We start from the raw sequence: 22,894 nt of genomic DNA on the forward strand, positions 1-22,894 counted from the left end.
GGTGGTGCCTTTGGGGACCGTGGGAAAAATGGCGATTCATATGAATTGTGCAGAAATGATTCAAATGAACTATAACATTTAAACTTAAACCTAAAACTAAACCTAAAACATAAAAAGTTGCTGACAGCATGTTATGTTTAGGTCCGTGATTTAGGTTAAAAATACCCAGTACACAAAATGCAGGCTACCTTAGATCCTGCAGATCCAGCATTTTTAGGATCTGAACCACATCCTTGTGTGGAAGGGGGGCACAGTTCTGACCAGTATGCCAAATCATGTGAGATGGTCATCCATACATTGCAACTAAACAAATACAGCTACAAAAAGTTTGGTTTTATGCATAAAACATAATTAATACAACATGCTGTTTGTAGTTTGAATTATTTCATTTCATATCTCATTTTGAATTTTGTACCAGCAACATGCTTCAAACAAGTTGGGACATGGGCAACAAAAGACCCCCCCACACAACTCACATTACACAACAATACAGATGGAAAAACAGAGGTGGATCACATTAAGGTGGATGTGTAGTTTTAGATTGGACTAATATAAATATCTAACACAATAAACATTTTAAAGTTGTTACCGGTGTGTTTTAACTAGCAGTCCACACTACAACAAGTCTATTTTTCCACATTCATTAGTGCTGACAATGTACAAATACTTTAATCCTTACAACGTGTAACAGGCACGTACAAAAATCTTGTAGGAATCATGTTCAAGACAAACCAGTAGAGGGCGATTCTAAACACAGAAACAATGCAGCATTAGAATTCTTCTCAAGAACAACAATCTGTCCTTTTTCACATTTTACTCTAATCCTGAAAAGACAAATTCCTCCAAACATGTTTCCTCAGGTGTGCAAATCTCACATCATACCTTAAATCATAACAATCTAATCATATTTCCAGTGCCATAGAAAGGGGAACCAATCATATGTTTGTAGTGTCTGACCTCTCCTGGATTCAAATTCACCTAACAGTCTCCTCCCGTCTCTCACATCTCTTGCAGACAAAATGAAAATAGGATATCTGTTATTTAGATTTCTCATGTTACGGTTATCCATCTTTTATCTGTTTAGATAAAAGAAGGGGAGCTTCTACTGTAGCTGTGAGACAGCAGCACTAACTATACCATCTGCTGCCCTCCAGTGATAAAGTCAAAAATTCTGTGCTATTGTGAATTCTTGACAATATGACAAAAATGTTTTATTTTATTAAAAACATTTTCAGGACAAATAGATAAATACTGTAAATGAAGCTGCAAAATGAACCTCTATTACATTAATTTGCATTATTTAATTTGCCACTATATGAACAGCCTGCTACAACTAGTCTTTTGCCCTATCGCATTAGTTAAAGGGCAAACATTTGAAGTTACTCATGTTTGCTGTGCTTTACTTCTCACCTCTGAGGTTTCTTCATCAAACCAAAAGTGAAAACACATCTTCTTTTGTATTTTTCTTTAACATTACATATTGTTACAAACATTTCCTTTTGCCTTTTGAAAAAAAACATCTTTCTTCCTAAATGTGTGTCCTTGTTAAATCTATTTAATAAAAAACCATAACAAACCAAATGAACACTTAATGTTGCACTGTAACATGTAGTAGCTTTCTGGGTCTTTTGGTCTGCAAATATCTTAGTGATTTTCTGGTTAAACTCAGGCTCAGTCCCCAGTGTGTTTTCCATTGACTCTGTGACCCACAGTGTTTAGACTGCCCTGGGTCCTGGTGTTTCTCAGAAAAGTTAATTCCTTACAAGATTAAGTATGTCTCAGCTTCAGCCTTGGTCATGGTGAGCTGATGAGGATCTTGTAATGATTAAACCTGTCCTCCTGCATCAAGGTGGCTCGGACAAGGCGGTCTGTGAAGTGGAGGGGTTCCCTGGTGTGTCCCAGCCCAGTATCATAGATTTACCGACTGAAGACTTAAAAAACAAACCTGGTGGGTGGGCTTCGATCACGAGGCCTTCTGCATCCCAACCTGATGCTCTACCCATTGAGCCACCAGGCCCCCAACATTTAAGAACCAATAATATAAGAAACTATCTCATGTGTGGCTAGTGCTCAAAAACAGATAATAAAGATAAAAGAAAAGCATTTTACTGGATATTAATCATTAATCAGTTTTAGTAGCAGACTTATCTCCTTTGTTGTACTATAAACTGCCTTCTTTAACAGGGCACTATTATGTTAATATTATTTTGGGGGCTGTTAACTGTTTTATGAGATGACTGACAGTGGGTAGATTCTCACCACATCCTTCAATCTACTGTCAAAATATACACACTGGTCTCCATCACACACCTTTGTTGAGTAAAGACAAGTTTTATTTTATTTCTTTATTTTTCAGGGACAATGCAGCTAAACATTGCTACAACTAGGTAACCAATGCTGTGTACACCTATCTGTGGTTAGGCTGAAAATAAACAATAAAAATGTCAACACGATTAATGTGGCAACACAGTTATATGCATATGAAACTCCTCACAGAAAATGTACACAGTATTACACACAAGTGCTTTCAAAAAGAGTTTAATTCAGCAAACCATCCAAAGCTGTTTAGTGTTGACACCATTGCAGCCACTGTTTCAGCTTTGTTGGTTTCTCACCTTTTATTTATGAGTGCTATTAAATACATTTTTTTAAATGTACTTTCTACTACATTACCTTTATCCCAATTGCTTGTTATGGTGTCTGTAAAATTTAGCCATTTCTGTTAAATACTGTTAAATACTCAAAATCCAAATTACTTGGAATGTAGAAGTTTATTAATTTATTTACAACATGGTGTTGGTTTTGTTATTATATGCAGTGAAGTCAAAGTACCAAAAGGTAGAACATGTAAATACTCAAGTAAAGCAGAAATACATCAAAAATATAGTTGAATACAGTTTTTATGTGAATGTACTGTTATTCTCCAACAGTTGAACACATTTGCACATGTATGTTAAGTGAGACTGATCCTATATAAACTGTATATATTACATAACTGCAGTCCCACACAACCATGATTTATGAAGCTCTGTGCATACTGCCAACAATTCTACAATGCAATGCACTTTATCACTACCTCTATCCCTTGAGAATTTAAAAGGGCACTACACTGCGTTTACACATTAGGCTTTGCCAGGAGTAATGATGAGCTTGTGAAATCAGTTTTTTTCCTGTGGTTCTTCAGGAGCTTTGTCAAGTTTGGGAAATGTATCCTGGTGATGTTATTGTGGTTATTTGGACATTACAAAAAAGTTGTTTTTAAAAGCTTAATCCAAATTGACTACTGAAATTTGAAGCGTCCAATAATAATGACTCTTTTTTCCCCATTTCTTAATCACGGGTTGACATATACTAATACTTTGTCAGACCTGGTGCCTGTCAAACACAAATGTAAGGTAACGTTGAAAGGATTAAGAAAAGGAACTTGCAGATATAGTAATTAAAAATGTCATCATAAAATTGCTACACATATTGCTCAGATAACACATTTTACTTCAAAGGCAGCTCACATGATTAATGTCCATGTTCTGTGTTTCAGATGCACCATTATCTGCTTTAAACAACTTGATGAATGGTTTCTAGAGGTCCTAGAATCTGTTTAATTCTAGTTCTACCTGTGTCTTTACTTTGTGTATCTGCTGTTTTCAACAAACCATGCCGAATTAGCCCAATTTAAAATTGTATGAGACAATGCATACAGAACTATGCTGAAGGTTACCCACAGTGTCTGCAATGAATAGTTGGCTACAACTGAAGATGTAGTCAACGATTCAGGGTTCTACAAGAGGAGTTGGACATAATACCTTATTAATGTGATGCTATACCCCAATCAAGGATTTGACAAGCTTAGTTTAAAGCAGTAATCCTCATCCCAGAAACTAGTAGATGGCTCATGATAGTCACTTGAAGACAGTATAACTGTAACTTTACTGATTTACTGCTGATCTTAATCTTTTATTTTGATGCATGTGACTTGATAACAGATTCCTTTAGATTGAGTCAGTAGGTCTCACTAGAGAATGTTACATGATTTATGGTGACACTCAGGTAAAGCTGTAGAACGTAAACAATTGAGCAAATCCCAGGGATTATGGCATTGGCTGACTGAATGTAGGTTGATGGTGGTACATAGATGGTGTCTGGTCCTCAAATGTCTCTAGATTGGAACATGATGTGAATCACTTCTTATTACGAACTGAACCATCATTTCAGACATAAGTCAGAGGAAAAAGGAGAAAAATAACACACTGACATTCACGTAAAGCTGGAAAGCAAAACACAACAATAACTTTTTTTCAATCATGTTTTTTTTTTTAAATAAACATGATACTTGTGCCTTTTGACTTGAACAACAATAAAGTAATGATATAAAAAGTATTACTTTACAGTGTTAGCTTTAATTCAATATTTACAATAAGAACATAGATGTATGACCTACTAATGTTGTTATTTGCTTAAAATTAAAATGAAGAACAATACAAAAAAACAAACAAACAAAACAACAACAATAGAAAAGCAGACACGCTGTAATGAGGATTCCTTGTTTACACATTGACAATTTTTTATAACAAAGCTCTGACATGAGTTAGCAGAATTACATGTGTAGTAGATGGACTTTACCAAACGTTGCTGCTTTAATGGTAGCTGAAGGTAATAAAAAATCAGCTTAATCATTGTTATAGATTAGTGAAAGGAGATGTATACACACTGTATTTATACATTTTGTGTTACTTTGTTACAGTCCAAGTGACTTTTCACAGCAGTTTTATTTTTGGCACTTGATTCATTTTTTTGGTCTTTTGATGAATGCGTTTAGGAGTTTTTGGCCAACTGCACTGTGCTTTGACATTTCAGAAGTGTGCACTCCTTCTCCTCTGCTCCAGCAGCCATCCAGCAGGGTTCATGTCCAACTTAAACATACTGAGCAACCAGGGGTCCTGCTGTGCACCTCTAATAAACTCTTCCACGTTTATCTTACCTGTGGAAAAATAACAACAATAACAACAACAAAAAGACATATTAGGATGCATTTCCTCTGGTAATATATTCAGTGCTTTCAGTGTTTTATTTCAAGTGCTTTTACTGCATTGTTGTATGATCTGTGGCTTAAGGCTTACCATCTCCATCACTATCAACAGCCTGGATTATTCGATCCACAACCTCATCTAACTTTATCAGGGAATCCCCCATATCCGTCTTTGAACCTTTTTTCACCCGATAAATGCTCTAAATTTGAAAAGCAAGAGAAGATTTGTATTTCATGTGACAAAACTGAACAGCACAAACACCAACCACATTTTTAGCATGTAGCTGCTGCATGTGACGACACTGAACAAGTGTCATCGAGTTACAAGTGACTGAACAAGTTCAGCATTTATTTGAGAAATCATGTTTAGCATTTCTATTATCACGCCATTAGCTGTTGATAAATGTTTAAGAGTTAACACTGTTAACACAAGGCAAATAAAGTTTGCAAATCTCTCGCTGTACATTGTGTTTTGCTTTGAAAGAAAAACAAACAAACAACAACAAAAACAAATATCCAATAAAAAAAGCAAAAAAAAAAGAAAGAGAAAACATACGAATAGGTGAAGATGATGAAAATGTGAGACAATGAGCTATAAATTGTTGCTTACTGTTTGGACTTAAAATAAATTCCAATCTGTCAAAGAGCCGCTTAGTGTAAGGAATCTCCTTTTTGAAGCTCAGCATTTAGTTACACCAAACACTCAGTATGCTTTAGTTGACTTACATCAATTATTGACCTTAGTTCATCCTTGTCCACATAGCCGTTGCCGTCTTTATCATACACCTTGAATGACCAGCGCAGTTTATGCTCCAAGTCTCCCCGGAAAACAAGATTTAGTGCTGCCACAAACTCAAGGAAATCAATTGTATTGTCCTAGAAGATAGATTGAAAGAGGAAAATAGGGTCACCTTGTACATTTTATTAAAGGTTTGCAGTGAGCCAGATTGTGTCAACCTTTACTCTCTTACCCCATTTTTGTCAAAAGCTCGAAACATGTTCTCAGCATAATCAGATGCTTCTCCTGTTGGGTCCACACCAAAAAAACGCTTGAACTCATGCAGAAAAAGTAGTCCGCTTGGGCACTCCATGACAAATCTTTTATACATATCCTGAAGTGCTTTAATATCGATCTCTTCACTGTTCTCTGTTTGTTGTGACTGCCCCATGGTTAGCTTGTAATTTAACTGTCCATACTTCTGTAGCTTTTGGGTATATAGTCTGTTAAGTAGCAGCCAGACTTGAAATAGGCATCTCACACTCTCAGGTGTTTTTATATCCCGTGGAATCCCAACGCTCCACTTTACGTATGAGACAGGTGATTAGTGAAGCCTCAGGATTACGTTGGTGTTACGTTGGTGAGGTTCCCGCTCTCTGACTTAATTAGCTTTGTAGCTAATTAATTTGTAGGGTCTAGGCCAAACTTGTAAGAGTGTCGGGGCAACATGCATTAAAGGTATATTTGGAGTCATCTTTCTGCATATCTGATCAATCAAAGATGTTTGTTGTGGCTCCTAAGATGCTATATACTGACCAGCTGGGTGCAAAATTTAACTATTTACTATTTGGTATTACTGTCTCTTTTGTCCTTACAGGTAAGTACAGGTTTTAACTTAAATGAGTAGATTTTTCCCCTCATAAAAGTACATTTTACAGCTCTTATGCAAACATGCAGCTTTATTTGGCAGGTATTCAAGTCTATTGCCATCTTTAATCAGTCTGTGTTGTTTGTCTGTTCAGGAAAAAGAAGCTAAACGACTAAGAGGCTCTGGGTCAGGCTAATTTGGAACTGGTACCAATCTCTTTTAATTAGATTGCATTAGCTCTACAGTTACGCTAGGGAAACAAATCCAGAATGCATGGACGTGACCTCCTCAGTGCACCCAAATTAACTAACAATATCCCAAAATGTTTTATGAATATTTTATACTTGATTTGTTTTTTTTTTCGTTGGCTGCTCTGTCATTTTACTAAATTCTCTAGGATTACATGCAGCTAACAATGATATGTTGCAATTTGCTCATTTTCTTTTCTTTATTAGTCTACTGTACTTTGTTAGAGCAGTGAAACTGGACGGAATCTTTTGAAAAAGAAAAATGTTTTATTTACTGTTCACCAGGTAAAGTGAACATGTTCTCCAGCAAGGCCTCCATGGGAGTAGCTTCCTTTGTATTAAATGTTTATCCCAGAACTGTGTGTTTTTTGTCCTGTGGACTACAGTTACAGTACATTAAGGATAAAAAAAATCCGTCAGGGAAAAAAATGAAGTGTTGTACAGTGGTCTGTGTAAGATTTGCACACTGGTAAGCAGTTAACCACTGACTTCATGTCCACAAGACTGTTGCACCCTGCCAATTAGTATGAGCTACAGCTCACCTCAGTGGTCTATTTAATTATCCCAGATGTAGTTTGGGATTCCTTTGATGCTGCGATCTCATTAGTGAGTGAGCAGTGTAACCATGTGATCCACACTGAAATCCCAAGAGGTGATCTGAGGTTTCTAAGATTATCACGCATCAGGAGGTCCATTAGAATGAATGTCTGCAACATGAACAACTTGTGATAAATTCTACAGTATCTCTCATGATGAAGTCATTTTGGATCATCACGCACGTAAAATAAATTATGGAATTTGCAATAAGGAATAAACATGTTGTTGCCATATTCATCTTCTAAAGGCAAATCTAAATAAGGTTGGGGGTACATAGCCAGGTACCTGTAGAGACTTAATGACCATAGTGTTGTAGGTCCTGTTACTTCTTTTTTATAGATTTTAGTTTAACCGTTTCATTGGTGCTGTGAAGAAATTCGTTTTTACTTAACTTTTCCTGTTGTTCATTTGTTTATGTGGCTCCTATAGGCTCAACCTGTAAAATGTTTTTTATGAAACCAAGTAAAATCCATAAACTGAGCCTAATTACAATGCACACAAAAAGCCAAATAAGCGGTCTGATGTGTGCTTTTCTGACCATTTATTGTTAAGCCATTAAGAGATATTGACTTGCTACATCTTGCATTTCTACAATCCAATTTTAATACAGGCTGTTCTTATCTGGCACAAACGAGTTTTTAATGTTGCTAAATCATGTTAAATACTGAATGAATCTTACCATATTTTCAAAAGCACATAAGACAACAGTCCATATCCAAACCCTTGAGGTTTCTCAAGTTGAAATTATTCTTTAAAACAATGATTTAGGTGTGTCAACAGACAACAAACTCATCTTTAAAATACCCAGTTACCGAGCTGAAAATTGAAGTTATGTACAGAGAAAAATTCATTCAAAAACTATTTTCATTGTGTCAGAATACATTGTTAAATCTACAATTTTAAGGGCTTGATGATTGTGACATCCAAGATCACTGGCTATATATGCATGACTGTCCCTCCAATTAAAATGTCACATTTGATAAATTACCTGATGTTACATTAATACTCCTGCAACAAATGCTCATATCTGTATTATGGAGAGCTTGTGATAGTGTTAGTGTTAAGATTATTTGTTTCTGAATTGTCATTGGCTTTGACAGTTCTTTATTAGATTCATTATTCTATTACTTGTATAATTAAAGAAATAACTCTTTGCCCAGTGTCAGTAGCCAAAAATACTGCTGTTTTGAAATCTTTTGCTAATTACACCATGTCCAAAATGCAGAAAACACAAGCAGGAGAAACTATCTGTGATCTTAAATAGAAACAAGGCCACCCTTTAGGGTGCCAACTTAAATTAGCAGCTCAAGTTTAGAGAAGGTTTAACTCAGTCTCTCTCTAAGAGGATTTTATAAGAGGAATTATGGGTTGTTTTATTCATGCTTTGGAGTTGCCAAGAAAAATGACAACACAAAGAAGCTTGCGAGTTCATTACAATGCAGTATTCTGATCGATATTTCTAAATTACTCTCTGGATTTAATTTACAATTTATTTTTACATGTATTATTTGACAGACAAGCTAACCAGAACATACCACACAATTTTTAATTTATTAGTAGAAGATGTAAAAAAAATACTGTATTTCAGGTTACAGTAAATAGATTGTTGTTCAGGTTTGTGATTTGTCGGTACTCCTCCTTAGTCATGTTTAACTCGACAAAGTCAATCAAACCTAACAAGATTAAACTCTTGAAAACCATTCACCTCACAGGCACCCACCTCCAGTTCTTTTAGTGTCCTTATATGCACTCTTAGTTCACTCTTCAGGTCAACACCAAAATAACATCTGACACAGAGAAGTAACACTTTACACTATATAACCACAGTGGCCCCTTTTGCTTTATTGTACCTCTGGACTTTATTGGAAATCATGTGTGATCATTTTGTGATTGGAGAGCATTCAGCTGAGATTTCACCATGTATGGGTCATAAAACAATGACACTAGACCGAACAATATCTGTATTCTGGGGTATTGTCCACAGTACAAAACTAGAGTTTTATTGCAGGAATGCCATAAAATCTACCTTAAATAAAGGAATTACAAATAAATGTTTGTGTGTTTAAATCCTTCATCTGTTTCTATTTTGTTGATTATTACTATTAGCAAAATCACCAACTCTTATTTTTACATAACACTCAATTCACATAACTTACTTAGATCATATTTTTGATGTTCAGGCCATAAAGTTCAACTCATGATTGAAAAAACAGGCTTCAGGCTGAACTTTTCTTGAAATGCTGCAGGTTTCCCATGTGAGAATATGTCCACTAGATGGGGATAGTGTTTCAAAGCTGCAGCTGTTGTGCTGGGCTGATTGATATGATGCAGGCAATGAGAAACTTCTCTAATCTAATGTATAATCCATTGTGAATACAACAATTCATTAAAGATATAAGCATGGGCCTTAGAGTTACAAAGTTGAATTGCTGAAATTTGTTCACAATATTAGAATTTTAAGGATCTGTGCAGTCATCTGTGAGAACAATATATTTGGCATCAGTAGCACATGCTTTAATAAAATTCTCAATTTTCTCACACACAACTCAAATTAAATTGAATCTCAGATGTCTTTCTCAGTAGGTTGTTGTATTGAATAGTGGAATGTTGTAAAACTTTTTTTTATCACTTGGTATTATTTCATAAAATAACACGTCTAAGGTTTTTGTAGTGCAAGGTGTTTACAAGATACTTTTGCTAAGGCTTGTGATAGTGTGCTTATATTGTTTTAGTTATTAGTTTTGATCAAATCATAACATATTTAAAAGGCCTTCTTGTCAATGGTGATAAGGAGTGTTAGAAGTTTTAGAATGTATATGTCAAATACTATATATGTGCTTTTTTAAACTAACGCTTATACCGACAGTTTCTGTATTTGCTGGTGTTACTTCATCAATATAACTTGTTTTTTATTTCCTCCAGAGGCTTCATATGACAAAATGTGATGTGTGGACGCAAGCTTTCAATATGTCGTAGAGAGATCATATCGTCTATATTCATCATTGACATAAAGTTATGCTTAGTTTATGTCAAAAACATTCTGTGGACAAATTTAATTTATATACACTCAGAAAGAAAAATGTTTATTATGCAAATTACTTTATACAAATAGACATTTTATTAATCTATCTAAAGATAACGCACGTAAATACGTTTATTCTTTCTTCCCCCAAAAAGAACCTTAAAGCTCCTTTCTGGGAAACTTCAGCACAGTGGCCAACCTTTAGAAAGAAAATTACCATATTTCTTCTTGTGATTATTTCCTTATCCATTGACTAGAACATGTGTTATGATAAACAGTGCAGACACAATAGTTTGAAAGTTAAGAGATGACTTCTGACCAACATAATACTTCTGTGTAAATGTTTTAAAACAAAAAAAAGACATTTTACAGTTTACCTGTTTAAAAAGAGCTATAATCCCTTCAGTAATAACTGACCTTGAAACCGACATCCTGAAATTACAAAAAATAGGTGTTTAAATCACCTTTATTCCCCTCGTTGACAGGATAAAACGGCCAAGTATTTTTATTATTTGGTTTCTAAAGAGATTGATGTTATATTTTGCAATTAGTAGACAGTTTCATCTTAAAAAAAAAAAAATCAAGGTCAATGAAGTGTTTGTTGGGACTTGTTTCTTTCTGTGACATCTCATAATGAAGAGTCTGTGCAGGTCATCGGTCACCACCGCATGTGATGAAATAGACCAGCATGGAGGATGCATTGATTTTTAATTTCTCTCTGCACAATGCTCTGTCAACACATGATCCTAATACCTTCTTCCTTAACCACACACGCACGCGCGCACATGCACACATGTGCACACACACACCAGTCTGAACTATCCCAAGGACGGGAACGATAAATTGTTTTGCTGGTTTCACAAGAGAGGTCCCTTGGTCCCCCCCTCATTCTTTCACTTGCCCATTTCTCATGTGCTATGAACAGCAGTCAAAGTGGGTGACATTGAACAATATACACAATAAACTTGAGAGCAAATGAAAACTTGTGTTCTCTTGAGATAGCTTGGGTAATTTGCAACATAAATATGACATTTTGCATCTAAAAAATTTGACTGTATAAATTATAGATGAATACACATAAGCACTGAAGACTGTCATCAAGACCTAAAAATGTCCCTGGTTGGCCTTCACTGTCAACATTTATTTGGTAATGACAGGTAGGACAAGACTCAGTGGGTCTCTTTGCCAAGTCAGGATAAGTGTGTACGGTTTGTATCCCCATGAGTAATCAGAGAATAGCTCATTAGAAAGCAGTAGCAGAAGAGGAAAGGTCACATACTGTATGAGTACACACCCCATTTAAAAATTTAAATTTTAGTTGACAAACCTGAGTTTTATAGAACATTTGTTTAACTCATAAAAGTAAGGTTAATGATATAATTTATATTACACAATCTGCACTTTTAGTCAGAATAGCTGATGCGAAGCTCAATACACCCCACAACTAAAACTACTATATCTAGTATTTTGTGTAACCTTTGTGATTTTTAAGGACAGCACCAAGTCTTCTAGGCAAGGAATGAACAAGGTGGCCACATATTGCAACATCTATCTTATGCAGCATGGGCCCGGGCTAAATCTTGGCGGGTTTTCTTGTGCATGGGCAGATTGCTCTGCAGTGTACGCCGTATTGTGTCACACGAAACAGTAACCACAGTTTGGCTTTCTACTTCTATAACTAACTGCAGTGAACTTGCGTGGCAAATTTCTTCAACTATCACTTTTTTTTCTGATTTTTTTCTCCATTTTCTGATTGATAAGTAAAGCTTTGCTGACTTTCTTGTAGCCTTTGCCTTTTTTGGGTCAAGAAATTATTTTAAAATGGGAAAGGCTTTTCATTTTTAAGTAACGTCCTTTTATTATCAACTGTCTGCTGCACACCTGCTTAATGAATAATTAGACTCACCTATAGTTGAGGTTTTGTTAATTAGAATTTTGTAGTCTATATTTTGGCTTTGCTCTTAAAAATTGCTTACTTTGCAGACAGAATGATCATCACTGGATCTGCAGTTATTGTCCCCACCAAGTCGGTCAGGAGTCTGGGGGTCATCATCGACGACCCACTGAGCTTTATGGGCTACATCTCCTCACTTTCTAGAGCATGTGGATTTGCCCTCTGCAATAACAGAAACGTCAGACCCTAACTCAAGGAATATACAACCCAACTCATTGTGCAGGCGCTGGTCATATCTCGTCTTGATTACTACAATGGTCTGTTAATTTAGTTACTGGTATTCACAATCAAACCCTTGCAGATGATCCAAAATCAGCCAAAAAGGCCTCATGTCACACCAGTCTTCAGATCTCTACACTGGCTTCCTGTAGCTGCTCACATCAGGTTCAAAGCTCTGTCTCTTGCCTACAGGGGGATCCCCTTAACAGCTCCTGCTTACCTCAACTCACTCATTATGGTTTACATTCCCTCCCATCTGCTGCACTCTGCCAATGAACGACATCTGGTGGTCCCAGCACCACCAAGCAAAACTCTGCAGCTCAGTGGCCCCACCATTGTGGAACAAACTAGAAACTCTGCACGCTCAACAAACTCACTCCCTTCCTATGCAACTAATTCTATTTGAATCTGTTTCTTGCACTTGCATCTCATGAAACATTAACACTTCTTCTGATAGGACTTTGCTTTGATGTTTTCTCCTTGACTTAGAGTTTTGCTTGACTTGTACTTCACTTGTAAGTCGCTTTAGATAAAAGCGTCTGCTAAATGATTAAATGTAAATGTAAATCTGACTTGAGGGATTTGAAGCAGATCCTTAAGATTCTATTCATTTTACAGTGGATCCAGAAAGTATTAATGTTTTCCACATTTTTTTATGTTACAGCCTTATTCTAAAATGGATCAAATTAATTATTTTCCTCAAAATTCTACAAAAAATACCCCATTGTGCAATGTGAAAGAAATCCTTTTGAAATCTTTACAAATTTGCCTCAAGTCTTTTTGAGTATGATGCTACAAGCTTGGCACACCTGTTTTTGGCAAAACTGGCAGAATAGTTGAGCACTGTGAATACTTTCTGGATGCAGTGTATCTAGTGCAACTGACCCATGGGTCTGGCATTGAATAATAGGATTTTCTTTATGGTCAATACAGTATGTACTCAAAGTTGTCTGTCTGGACCTCTATGAACAATTGTTGCTGTGAGCATCTAGTGAGGCCCTGAATGCCTTTCTGATCTATGCTCATCTACTGGTTCATGTGGACCTGGACCTGATTGGACTTTCCACGTTGTGAGGATGCGGGTTATTGCTTGCTAGTTGAATGGTGCTGTTCCCTTAGTGGATGTCTTTCAAGAACAGCACTGTCCTTAATTTTAAACAGATAAAACTGCTATTTTGCCCATCAGTGGGCTAACTGACGGGTAAAGTGACCCGAGTATAAACTGATAAACTAAAATGTATTTATTTCAGTTTTAACTTACAAAACGTTAACTGATCTGAATAATTTCTACAGTGTAATGAACACTTCTGTTTTGCATCCACCTACATACCGGTGTTTTATTTCCTACAAAGCCCTGTGAGCACCTTTGCTACCAGTTATATTTTGGGGAAATGTTGTACGTTTACATCTGAGAATGTGTGTATTTTGTTCAAGGGGGTACAAAAGACATGGTTTGTGTTGAGAGCTATAGGAAATTCTGAATCATCAGCAGCAAAAACACCCATAGGTATGGAGAGTAGACAAAGAGACAAATCAAACCAAAAAGCATTAGAGCAGAAAAACTGGCTAGTATCCTAACTTGCTATTACACTTGAGAAAAACATTTCCATCTTACATTTCACTTAAAATGATTTATTCTACTGAAACACCTCCTCAGGATTTGAAATCATGTCTTTATCAGAATTAGTCATCCATAGTTGTGTATGTGTTGTGTAATGGCAGAATCCCAGATTAACACCAAACTTTAATGAGTTGTTTATTACCACGAGGCACAAGATTCTGCCAAATTGAACAGAAATACAGTTAAATGTTTTAGAGATATACTGACATACTGAGACTAATTAAATGGGTAGAAGCATAACCTCCTTGCCTAAGGTAAATCTGGGATCTGAAAGAATGAGATTGTGATGAAACCCCAAGATAAGCATCTGGGATTTTAAAAGTTGACTTACAAATACAGCAAAAAAACAAAAACTATGATATATTCAACGTTGTGCATGTTTAAGACATGAAGAGATGCACATGGACTCACAGGCTTTAAGAATGTTACACTGATACCGGATAAACTCTTTCTTGAGGAAAAGGCACGAGACAAGATTTGCCAAAACATGCTTGCCTGGCACAACATGTCATGACTTTACCTGGTTGCCAAAGTTTGCATCCTCTTATTTTAAAATGGCACAATGAGTAAAAGAAGGATATTCAGCATAATAAAAAATTTACATTTATTTAGTGCACATGTTGTTTTATCAGAAATTAAAACGACTTTTAAAGACGGATGCAAATTTTTGCACCTAATTGTACAGTATATTCTGACCTTGAAATGCTGTGATGTAACAAGATCAAGTTTAGATGGCAGCTCACAGAGCGGCTGTGCATAAAAGACTGCCAAGTAAGCATTCAGGCTCTGTCTCAAAAGCTCACACCGCCCAGATAAATCTCATACCACAGAAGAGGAAAAGCAAATTTCACTCCACAGTTTAGCACCAAGATTGGTCCTTAATCATTACAAGCAACACACGCACACACAGAAAAAGGACACAAAGCAGCAGAAGTAATTCCTCTGTCTCAACGTGATGATAATTTAGTTATACTCCTGACATGGCAACAGGATCAGTGAAAATGCAATGGTTTCATTAATATTCAGTGCTTTCCTAAACACCAGAACTTGTACTTGTAATATTACAGCTGTCTTCAGCACGAGTCTTTAATTCCCTCAAACCTACTGGGACATTGGCAGTATGTCTTTGTACCTCAAAATATTTTGAACAAGAAGCTTTCTTCTCCTACCACATAATACAGAAGAAATACATTATAAATTATCTCAGACACCACTTCACAACGGATATGAATTTAGAGTACATGATATACATTTCATTCTTTATCTAATCTCTCGGGAATCTTTAGAATCTTTGCATTGATATGAATAAAACCAGTGTTGATGCACTGTGGTCACAGCGGCATCAAAAAAGCACATGTTTGCAACAAGACAATTCAACGTCATCTCTCAACTCGCAAAAGAACACACAAACACATTGATGACAGACGTATTCAGTTTACCCTAAGTCACGCTGAAGGATAAGAAGTATAAAAGATGGTGATTAAAAAAGAAGCAATGGCAAATTGACACATTTCTTTTCTTGTGTCTTTTCTTTACTTTAAAGCTGTTTCTATATTTATCCAAGTAGCCTTTTCAGTTAGAGGAGGGTTGACTCAGGAGCCCAATTGTATCCTTCAGGGTGGTATTGTTTCTCATTAGGTGGACAGTAGTAAAGGTGCAGGGATGTTAAGTCCAGCTTCAACTAGCAAATGAGTTAAATTGAGGCAGAGCAAATGATTCGTGTAAGTAGATGATTCCCTTTGTATTAAAAGACTACTATAGATTCAGGTACAGTATACAACTGACCAACTGTTAATGTGCTATTCTGTCTCCTACTGTCTGTCGTTCTATCTCACTAATTCATGCTCTACATGAGTAAACGTAAAGTCATGAGCCAATTGTACGCCTTTGTTGATGGGCTGTGGAGTAGAAAAATGATTTTCTGCTGCTAGTTTCTCTTTGCAAAGAGAAGCAGGGTGTAGTTAAAGAGGATTAAAGGCATCCAACTGGAGTCTGCTTTCAAAGTCGCCCTGGAGTCATTAATGTAGAACTAGAAAATTGGGGAAAAAAGTTTTCTAAGTAAATTGTACTGTACACCGATCAGACATAACATTATGACCACCCGTGCCATTTAATGCGATCCAAAACAGTGGCTCTGCCATGAATTCAACTTTTAAACTGTTCTAGTTTCTCAGTTTTGAGGTTGAAACTGTTAGAAAGGTGATAATTCTGATGTGTTGATGAGGTGATGTGTTTATTTGTTTTATACAGTCATACTGAAGTGCATTAGAAGAAGAGGTGGTTCTAATGTTTTGGCCCCTTGTCAATTTTACATATTGTGGCCAAAACATTAGAACCACCTCTCTTATTATGTAGTCCAGTTCGACTCCACCTCCCATTTGAAGCATCACATTTTAAAAAAAAAAGCTTTCTGCCACAATCACACATGTGTAGTGCAAGTAAAACAGTTTAGACAGCTACAGTGGTTAAAATAGGAGCATATTTTATGCATGTCTCAAACTCGGCTGACACTTTCTATGTAGACATTTATGTTGGAAGACTTCCAGATAATAAACATTTAATGTATTTTGGATGGAAGTTACTTTTAAAATGCTCCTAGAGGGGGATAAGCTGTGCAGAGGACAGAACAAAATTACAGATCTGAGGGATTGCAGGGTTACAGTCTCCCCCACAATGAAACCCTCTGTCTTTAGACCTTGAAATGAAATAAGGAAAATCTCCTCCAAAAAACCCTTTAATAAGAAAGTTTGTTTCAGAAACAATGACCATGTAATAAATTCCTGAACAACAAAAAGGGAAACTTTTGTTATTATTGCACCTTTTAATCCCTCTGTGGTGTGTTTCCTGATTTTTATATCCAGCTATAATGGGCGAAACCTGCTTGCAAGGGAAAGAGGTTTTACCCTTTACCCCATCATTAACCTTTGTTTACCATCCCCAGACACGACATGCACCACTGAATATCAACCACATGACTACACAGATGGGGGGAATAGTTTTTTTTGCATACTATACTTCATGTTTGTGCACGTAGTAACTAGTAAATCATGACCTTGGTCTTTGCGACAGAGTCTGGGTCACTGATCATGGCCACAGACTCAGTCCTGCCACAGTTTGAGATCACATCCCACACAGCAGTTTAAAACCTTAGCCTGTATTGACCACAAATGAACATGTTTGTGCATTATGTAAAGACTGCTGTCCGACAAAAACATCTGAAGATTCATGTCAGTACAAAGTAAAAGATTTCACTATTTAGTTTTCTTTAAATTGTGTACTGTTTGTTTGGACATTTCTGAAAAGTTTTATTAAAAATAATCTGTATCTTTTCAGATTTTTATTTTTATTATTATATGTATTTTACTGATTCCTTTTGGTTATTTCAATAATATTGTTTGGGATATTTTGATATAGAGATGCTATAACATCTTTTAAATATTACTGTAGTATGATGAATTTTGGCTTTGTCCACAACCTCAAATGAATATTGTTTTCACTATTAATAATGGTATGATTTTTTTTTTTGTCCAAGGGTCTTACTGGTGTCATTTAGGTTTCAAGAAAAGTTATGTCAATTATTTGGTGACATTTAGACACTCTTGTTCTGTTAACTGTGATTGTGTTTATTGAAAGTCAGGGTGTGAGGTTAATCCTGACCAATATACTGCTCAGACCCTGTCTCTTATCTGCCACTGTCCAGAAGCTTAGAGGCTCCAAATGCATTCTGTTTTTGTAATTACTGCCATGTGAACTGGGTCCAGAAGGAGCTAAGGAGTGCAGGATAAAAAAGGCAACAGGAGACTAGAGGGGCTTGTGTTATCACACACAGAGATGAACATGGTTCTTTCATTGACCCTACATATTTTATAACAAAACATAATCCAAAACTATAGCTGATACAGATCTTTTCTATGCTACATTTTGAACCTACATGTGCACCTGTGTTTAACACTGTTTAACGGAGGATAAGGGAGATTGGGAGAGTGGCACATGAAACCATGAATATGAAAAAATCACAGCATAGACTTCAGCTTAGTTTACTGGCCTTTCCATTTGTGTAACTCAGCTTGAGAAAATAACATATTGCAAATGCTCTATTTGGAGTCATCTTATATGGGCTGTGCCACATATAATCACATTACATTGCATTAATGATTTGTACCTTTCAACAAACTATAATCCATTGTGCAAGAGGAATAATATAATAATAATATTGATATTAATAATAATACATTAGATCTTCTTTCAATCCACAGTTAAGGCTTTCCAAATGCACATCAAGATTTGATAAAGCAATGATCATATTTGATGATATTATAGGCATTATTTACTAATCAGACTTATAGCAAACAGTGCCATTAGGGTACATGTCTAGGGTGCACAAATTTCTGAATTTCTTGAAATATTTCTGGTGGCACCACAGGAAAGTAAGAGTATCTGTGTCAGTATATCATTCATTCTCTTGGGAACTAAATAATTCTTGATGTGTGTATGGAGCTACTACGCAATATTATGGTTACAGTAGTATTGAGTATCGTGTCCAGACTAGACTCCATTTCAATAGGATTAATCGATTATTCTTTGACAATTCACCAACCACAACAGCACAAGCAATTGAATTTCAAACTTTCAATATTTTGAGAAAATTAACTTAAAATGAAGTTATGAAAAACTACAGTTTCCATTAAGTTTAAGTAAAATGTGACAGAATGAGTACTTGCAATTTTTTTTGTTCATGCCTATACAACTTACCATATCTTTTCCCAGCATCCTATATATACTGTTGTGCCATGCCAAACATTTTCAGTCTAGTACTTTATACAACCCAAACATCACCTGATATCTGTGAGGTCCACACCAATATGACACACTCAGTGACTAAGCATCACAAACAGGAAAATACGCATATTCTTCCTAAGCAGAGGAATACTGGCTCACAGTATTGCACCCCAAGCAGCGGAGTAAACAAAATCCTTTTGTATTTCTACTCCTTTAATATTAGAGGGATTTAAGTATTGTGACTGTCAAAGACATGATGTCTTGAAGTTCCCGCTCTATCTATCCTACTTTTCCTATCACACTAATTACATGACAACAAAAACATAGTGTGCCGCCTTCAATCTACTGTTGGAGTTACCAGCAAAAGCTTGGGCTCTATGTAAACTTAATTTGCTCTATATTTGAATACACGGTCTTCTTCAAAGTATTACTTTCTTTTTGAATGTAAACGTCATATTAGTTTTTTCATTATTCACATCAGTACTAAAGACTCTATTCTACTGAAACACAGACTAGACTGTCACTGGCAGTTAAGCAATTTCTACATTAAGTTGGTAGATAATCAGAGAAATTGAGGCTGCCGGGTTTAAGAGGTGGGTGTGTCACGATATCAGATTTCAAGGTTGAAGGCCAAATTTCCTGAAATTTGTGTATCAAGTTAAAATGTTACATAGTGTGTGGCTGTGATTTAATGTGCCCCAGTCTCTAAAAACCATGCCAGTCTAAAATTAGTGTGCAGAAAAAATTACAAATACTATGCAAATTTAATATGCAACTGGAGACAAATTAAAAACAACATGCACATCCTTGAGGGAAGTCCTGAGTTGCTTCAGCATTGGTATGAAATATAATAGGCATGGTCGATGTTTTACAGAGATAAGTTGAAGGAAGAAGGATGTCAAACTTGTCACATTGAAGAAGAAATCCTGTGTCTTTGTATCAGACCTGCCTGTTTTTAGTGCCAGTCAGGATCATTGTCAAAGTGTGAGAAGTCAGCAGAATCAAAACAAGCACAACTCAAGCCTAACAAGCTGCTCGACCAATAACAAAAGTCTGCACATTCGAAGCTGCCCTCAAGGCATATCATTGAATGAACACCTTCACAATATTTCAAGCTCCAGGGTCATCATCACACAGAAGACAAATGAATACTGCAGTGCCAATGAAAATCCACATCACTTCCGAGAGGTCAGATAATTTGACTCACTGCAGGATGTCAAGGAAGCTCTGATGAAGAGCACCGTATTCTGAAAACCCACAATATACCAGGAGCTAACAAATTTATACCCCTGGGAGCAACTTACTCTGTGTGGATGGTACTTCTGTTCTCAAATCAACACAGAAATTTCAATGGGCTTCAACTCTTATGCAGAAAAGTGTTAAGAGACAATTACCAGTGAAAATGCAGAGAAGAACATTGCACATGAAACCAATAAAATTGGTAACGAGACTGAAAATGTAAAAGAGACCCCTATCTGAAGGAGTCTGAAAAACAGGTCATCATCAGTTTTGCAAAAGTGTTATGTCTTCACAAGTTATTCTATTCTATTATAGCTACAGTTGCTTTTTGCACATTGTTTTGTGTTGTAAATGTATTATAAATTGAAAGAAGTGCAATTTTGTCCATTAATCTATGCAAAATAACCCATCATGAGAAAATGAAAGCATAATTAAAAATGGGAATGCTACATAAAAATCAAAACCTGCCTTCTCATTTACATAAACATTCACATTTTCGGCTGTGGGAGTCCAAGTTGTGGACTTCTGCTTGCTTTAGTTCATTCTAGATGAGTCTAGAACTTGATGGAAGCCCAATCACCCAGAACTGACTGGATGCAGTTTAGATAGACACACGTATCATGCTGTCCCACAAGTCATGCTGTCAGGACAACACACTGTACGCTTCCACAGTAACATTCTGTGGCAAGGCATACATCAGAGAAAGGATATAGGACCATTTCTAAGGCTTTGATTGTTCCCAGAAGCACAGTGGCCTCAGTAATTGCGAAATGGAAGAGGAATGGTCTCTTTCTAGTGTTAAGTGTTCAGCCAAATTGAGTAACCAGACAAAAAGAACCTTGGTCAGGAAGGTGACCAGGAACCCAACAGTCATTTTAACCCAGATTCAAAAGGTCCCTGCAGACATGGGAGAACCTGGCAGGATGATAAACATATCAGTAGCACTCCATCAATCAGTATGGCAGAAACAACAAATCTGTTTTAACTTTGCCAACTGGCATATAAAGGATTTTGAGAGCATGAGGAAAGATTATTCACTGGAACAAAATTAAACTCTCATACAACTTGGCTGATGATGGTTCACACATTCTTCCAATCCAATCTGACAGAGCTTGAGAGGGTCTGCCTGGAAGTATAATGGTCCTCGGAGGCCCTGGGGCTCCACAAGTTTAAAGGTTTGAAACAAAGTTCATGCAAGTCTCTTACAAGTGTGAAGTTTTGAAGAAGTGTGAAGAATAACTGTGTGGTCCTTTTTTAAACATGCACTGCCTTAGACAGAGTCCAGATTCTGTTTCACGATGTTAAGGATGCTAATACTCCTGTTGTTGTAATACAACTAAGGCTAAAATTGTTGTTTAAGCAAATATGCTGATAACATAAAGGCTTTGGCCCTGAGCTTCGGACCCTCAGGGGCCTCAGATGAGGCATGGCCTGAGTTCAAAAGCTTAAAGCAGCATGTTCGATTTCAACTTCTGTTTTTAAATATTGTATTTTAGTACTGATCCTTTGACTAAGGCTGCATTTAACTTGATAAGCCTTGAACTGTGACTGTCAGCAATATATGAATATCTTCTTTTTTAGCTCGCTAAGACAGTGGTTGCCATCACAATCCTTTGAAAACTGATTTTCCACAAATTATTACTCATGTACCCTCCTGCTCCAATCTAATAATTGCATCTGAAAATGAGCCTGAGCCAACACCTGCGGCTGTGGAACATCCATTCATTTTAAAATACCAAAATTAATTTATTTTGCTTATTATACAATTTCTATGGCCTCCCTAATACAGATGAACAAAGACAGCTGAATGAGTTTGCGTCCTGGTTATTCTTCATATATTGTATCCTGGACACTGCTTATAATAACAAGAATGTTTTCAGAAATAATTAGGCTTTCTTAAAATAATGTTTCATACACAATTAAAAAAAGGATGAACATCACATGCATCCTAAAGCTCTTGGAGGCCACCAAGCAGAAACGCAGCAGAACTGAAGCAGTAGGCAGCTGCAGATCATCGTTAGCGAGTAGCTTTTAACTCCACTTGGGGCCTGCAGCAAACTCATGAAATTCTGATTCATCAGCAAAAGTCTTGCCAATGCAGCACAATCTGAACACAGGCCGCCATAATGTTTTCATACAATCAGCATAAGATTTGTTTGCCCTGCCTGCTACGTGAGTCTGTCAGTTTGAAGTGTCAGTAAATAATGACATGAGAATCTGTACACATTCATTAATCCCACTCACTTTATAATATGCTGACTTTTCATCTATTACTACCCGTTTACATTTTGAGTTTTAGAGACAAATGTTTGATCGATCCCAGTGAAATGGTTCCCAGACAAGACTTCGGCAGTCCCCTGATGATTTCTCTATTGCACCACAATGAGATTAATGTTTGGTGTTTTCTGTGAATATAAACATAACAGCTGGATAAATTCTCATGAAATTGTATCCGTCCGTTCATGTTCCCCACAAGATAAACTGAGATATTGCAAGTGATCTTTTACTTTTCCTGTGGTCAAATTGATATCTGGTCATAAAGGTCATATATTTCTGCTCCAGAATAATTATTTTAGTCAAGCTAAATATATGCTCTTGATTAT

The 22,894-nt window shown here is 36.4% G+C and overlaps 1 protein-coding gene across 1 annotated transcript; it reads right to left on the minus strand.

Annotated features, from left to right (window-relative positions):
- Positions 1-4,624: 4,624 nt before the first annotated feature.
- Positions 4,625-6,195, minus strand: LOC137108577 (guanylyl cyclase-activating protein 2-like). The gene is made up of 4 exons (XM_067493344.1): positions 5,998-6,195; positions 5,753-5,902; positions 5,118-5,226; positions 4,625-4,978 (listed from the first exon to the last, which is right to left on the minus strand). The coding sequence occupies exons 1-4, from the start codon at positions 6,193-6,195 to the stop codon at positions 4,851-4,853; spliced, it is 585 nt and encodes a 194-aa protein (XP_067349445.1). The 3' UTR covers positions 4,625-4,850.
- Between the last annotated feature and the right edge of the window lie 16,699 nt (positions 6,196-22,894).

The sequence above is a fragment of the Channa argus genome, chromosome 2 (genome assembly GCF_033026475.1).
Source record: "Channa argus isolate prfri chromosome 2, Channa argus male v1.0, whole genome shotgun sequence".
NCBI classification, from domain to species: domain Eukaryota; kingdom Metazoa; phylum Chordata; class Actinopteri; order Anabantiformes; family Channidae; genus Channa; species Channa argus.

Excerpts from the sequence above, each read along its gene's own strand:
- LOC137108577 (XM_067493344.1), bottom strand. The coding sequence starts at position 6,195 with ATGGGGCAGTCACAACAAACAGAGAACAGTGAAGAGATCGATATTAAA. Across the intron at positions 5,227-5,752 it reads AACTAAGGTCAATAATTGAT|AGCATTTATCGGGTGAAAAA; the intron begins GTAAGTCAACTA and ends TTTCAAATTTAG. Across the intron at positions 4,979-5,117 it reads TGTTGATAGTGATGGAGATG|GTAAGATAAACGTGGAAGAG; the intron begins GTAAGCCTTAAG and ends ATTTTTCCACAG.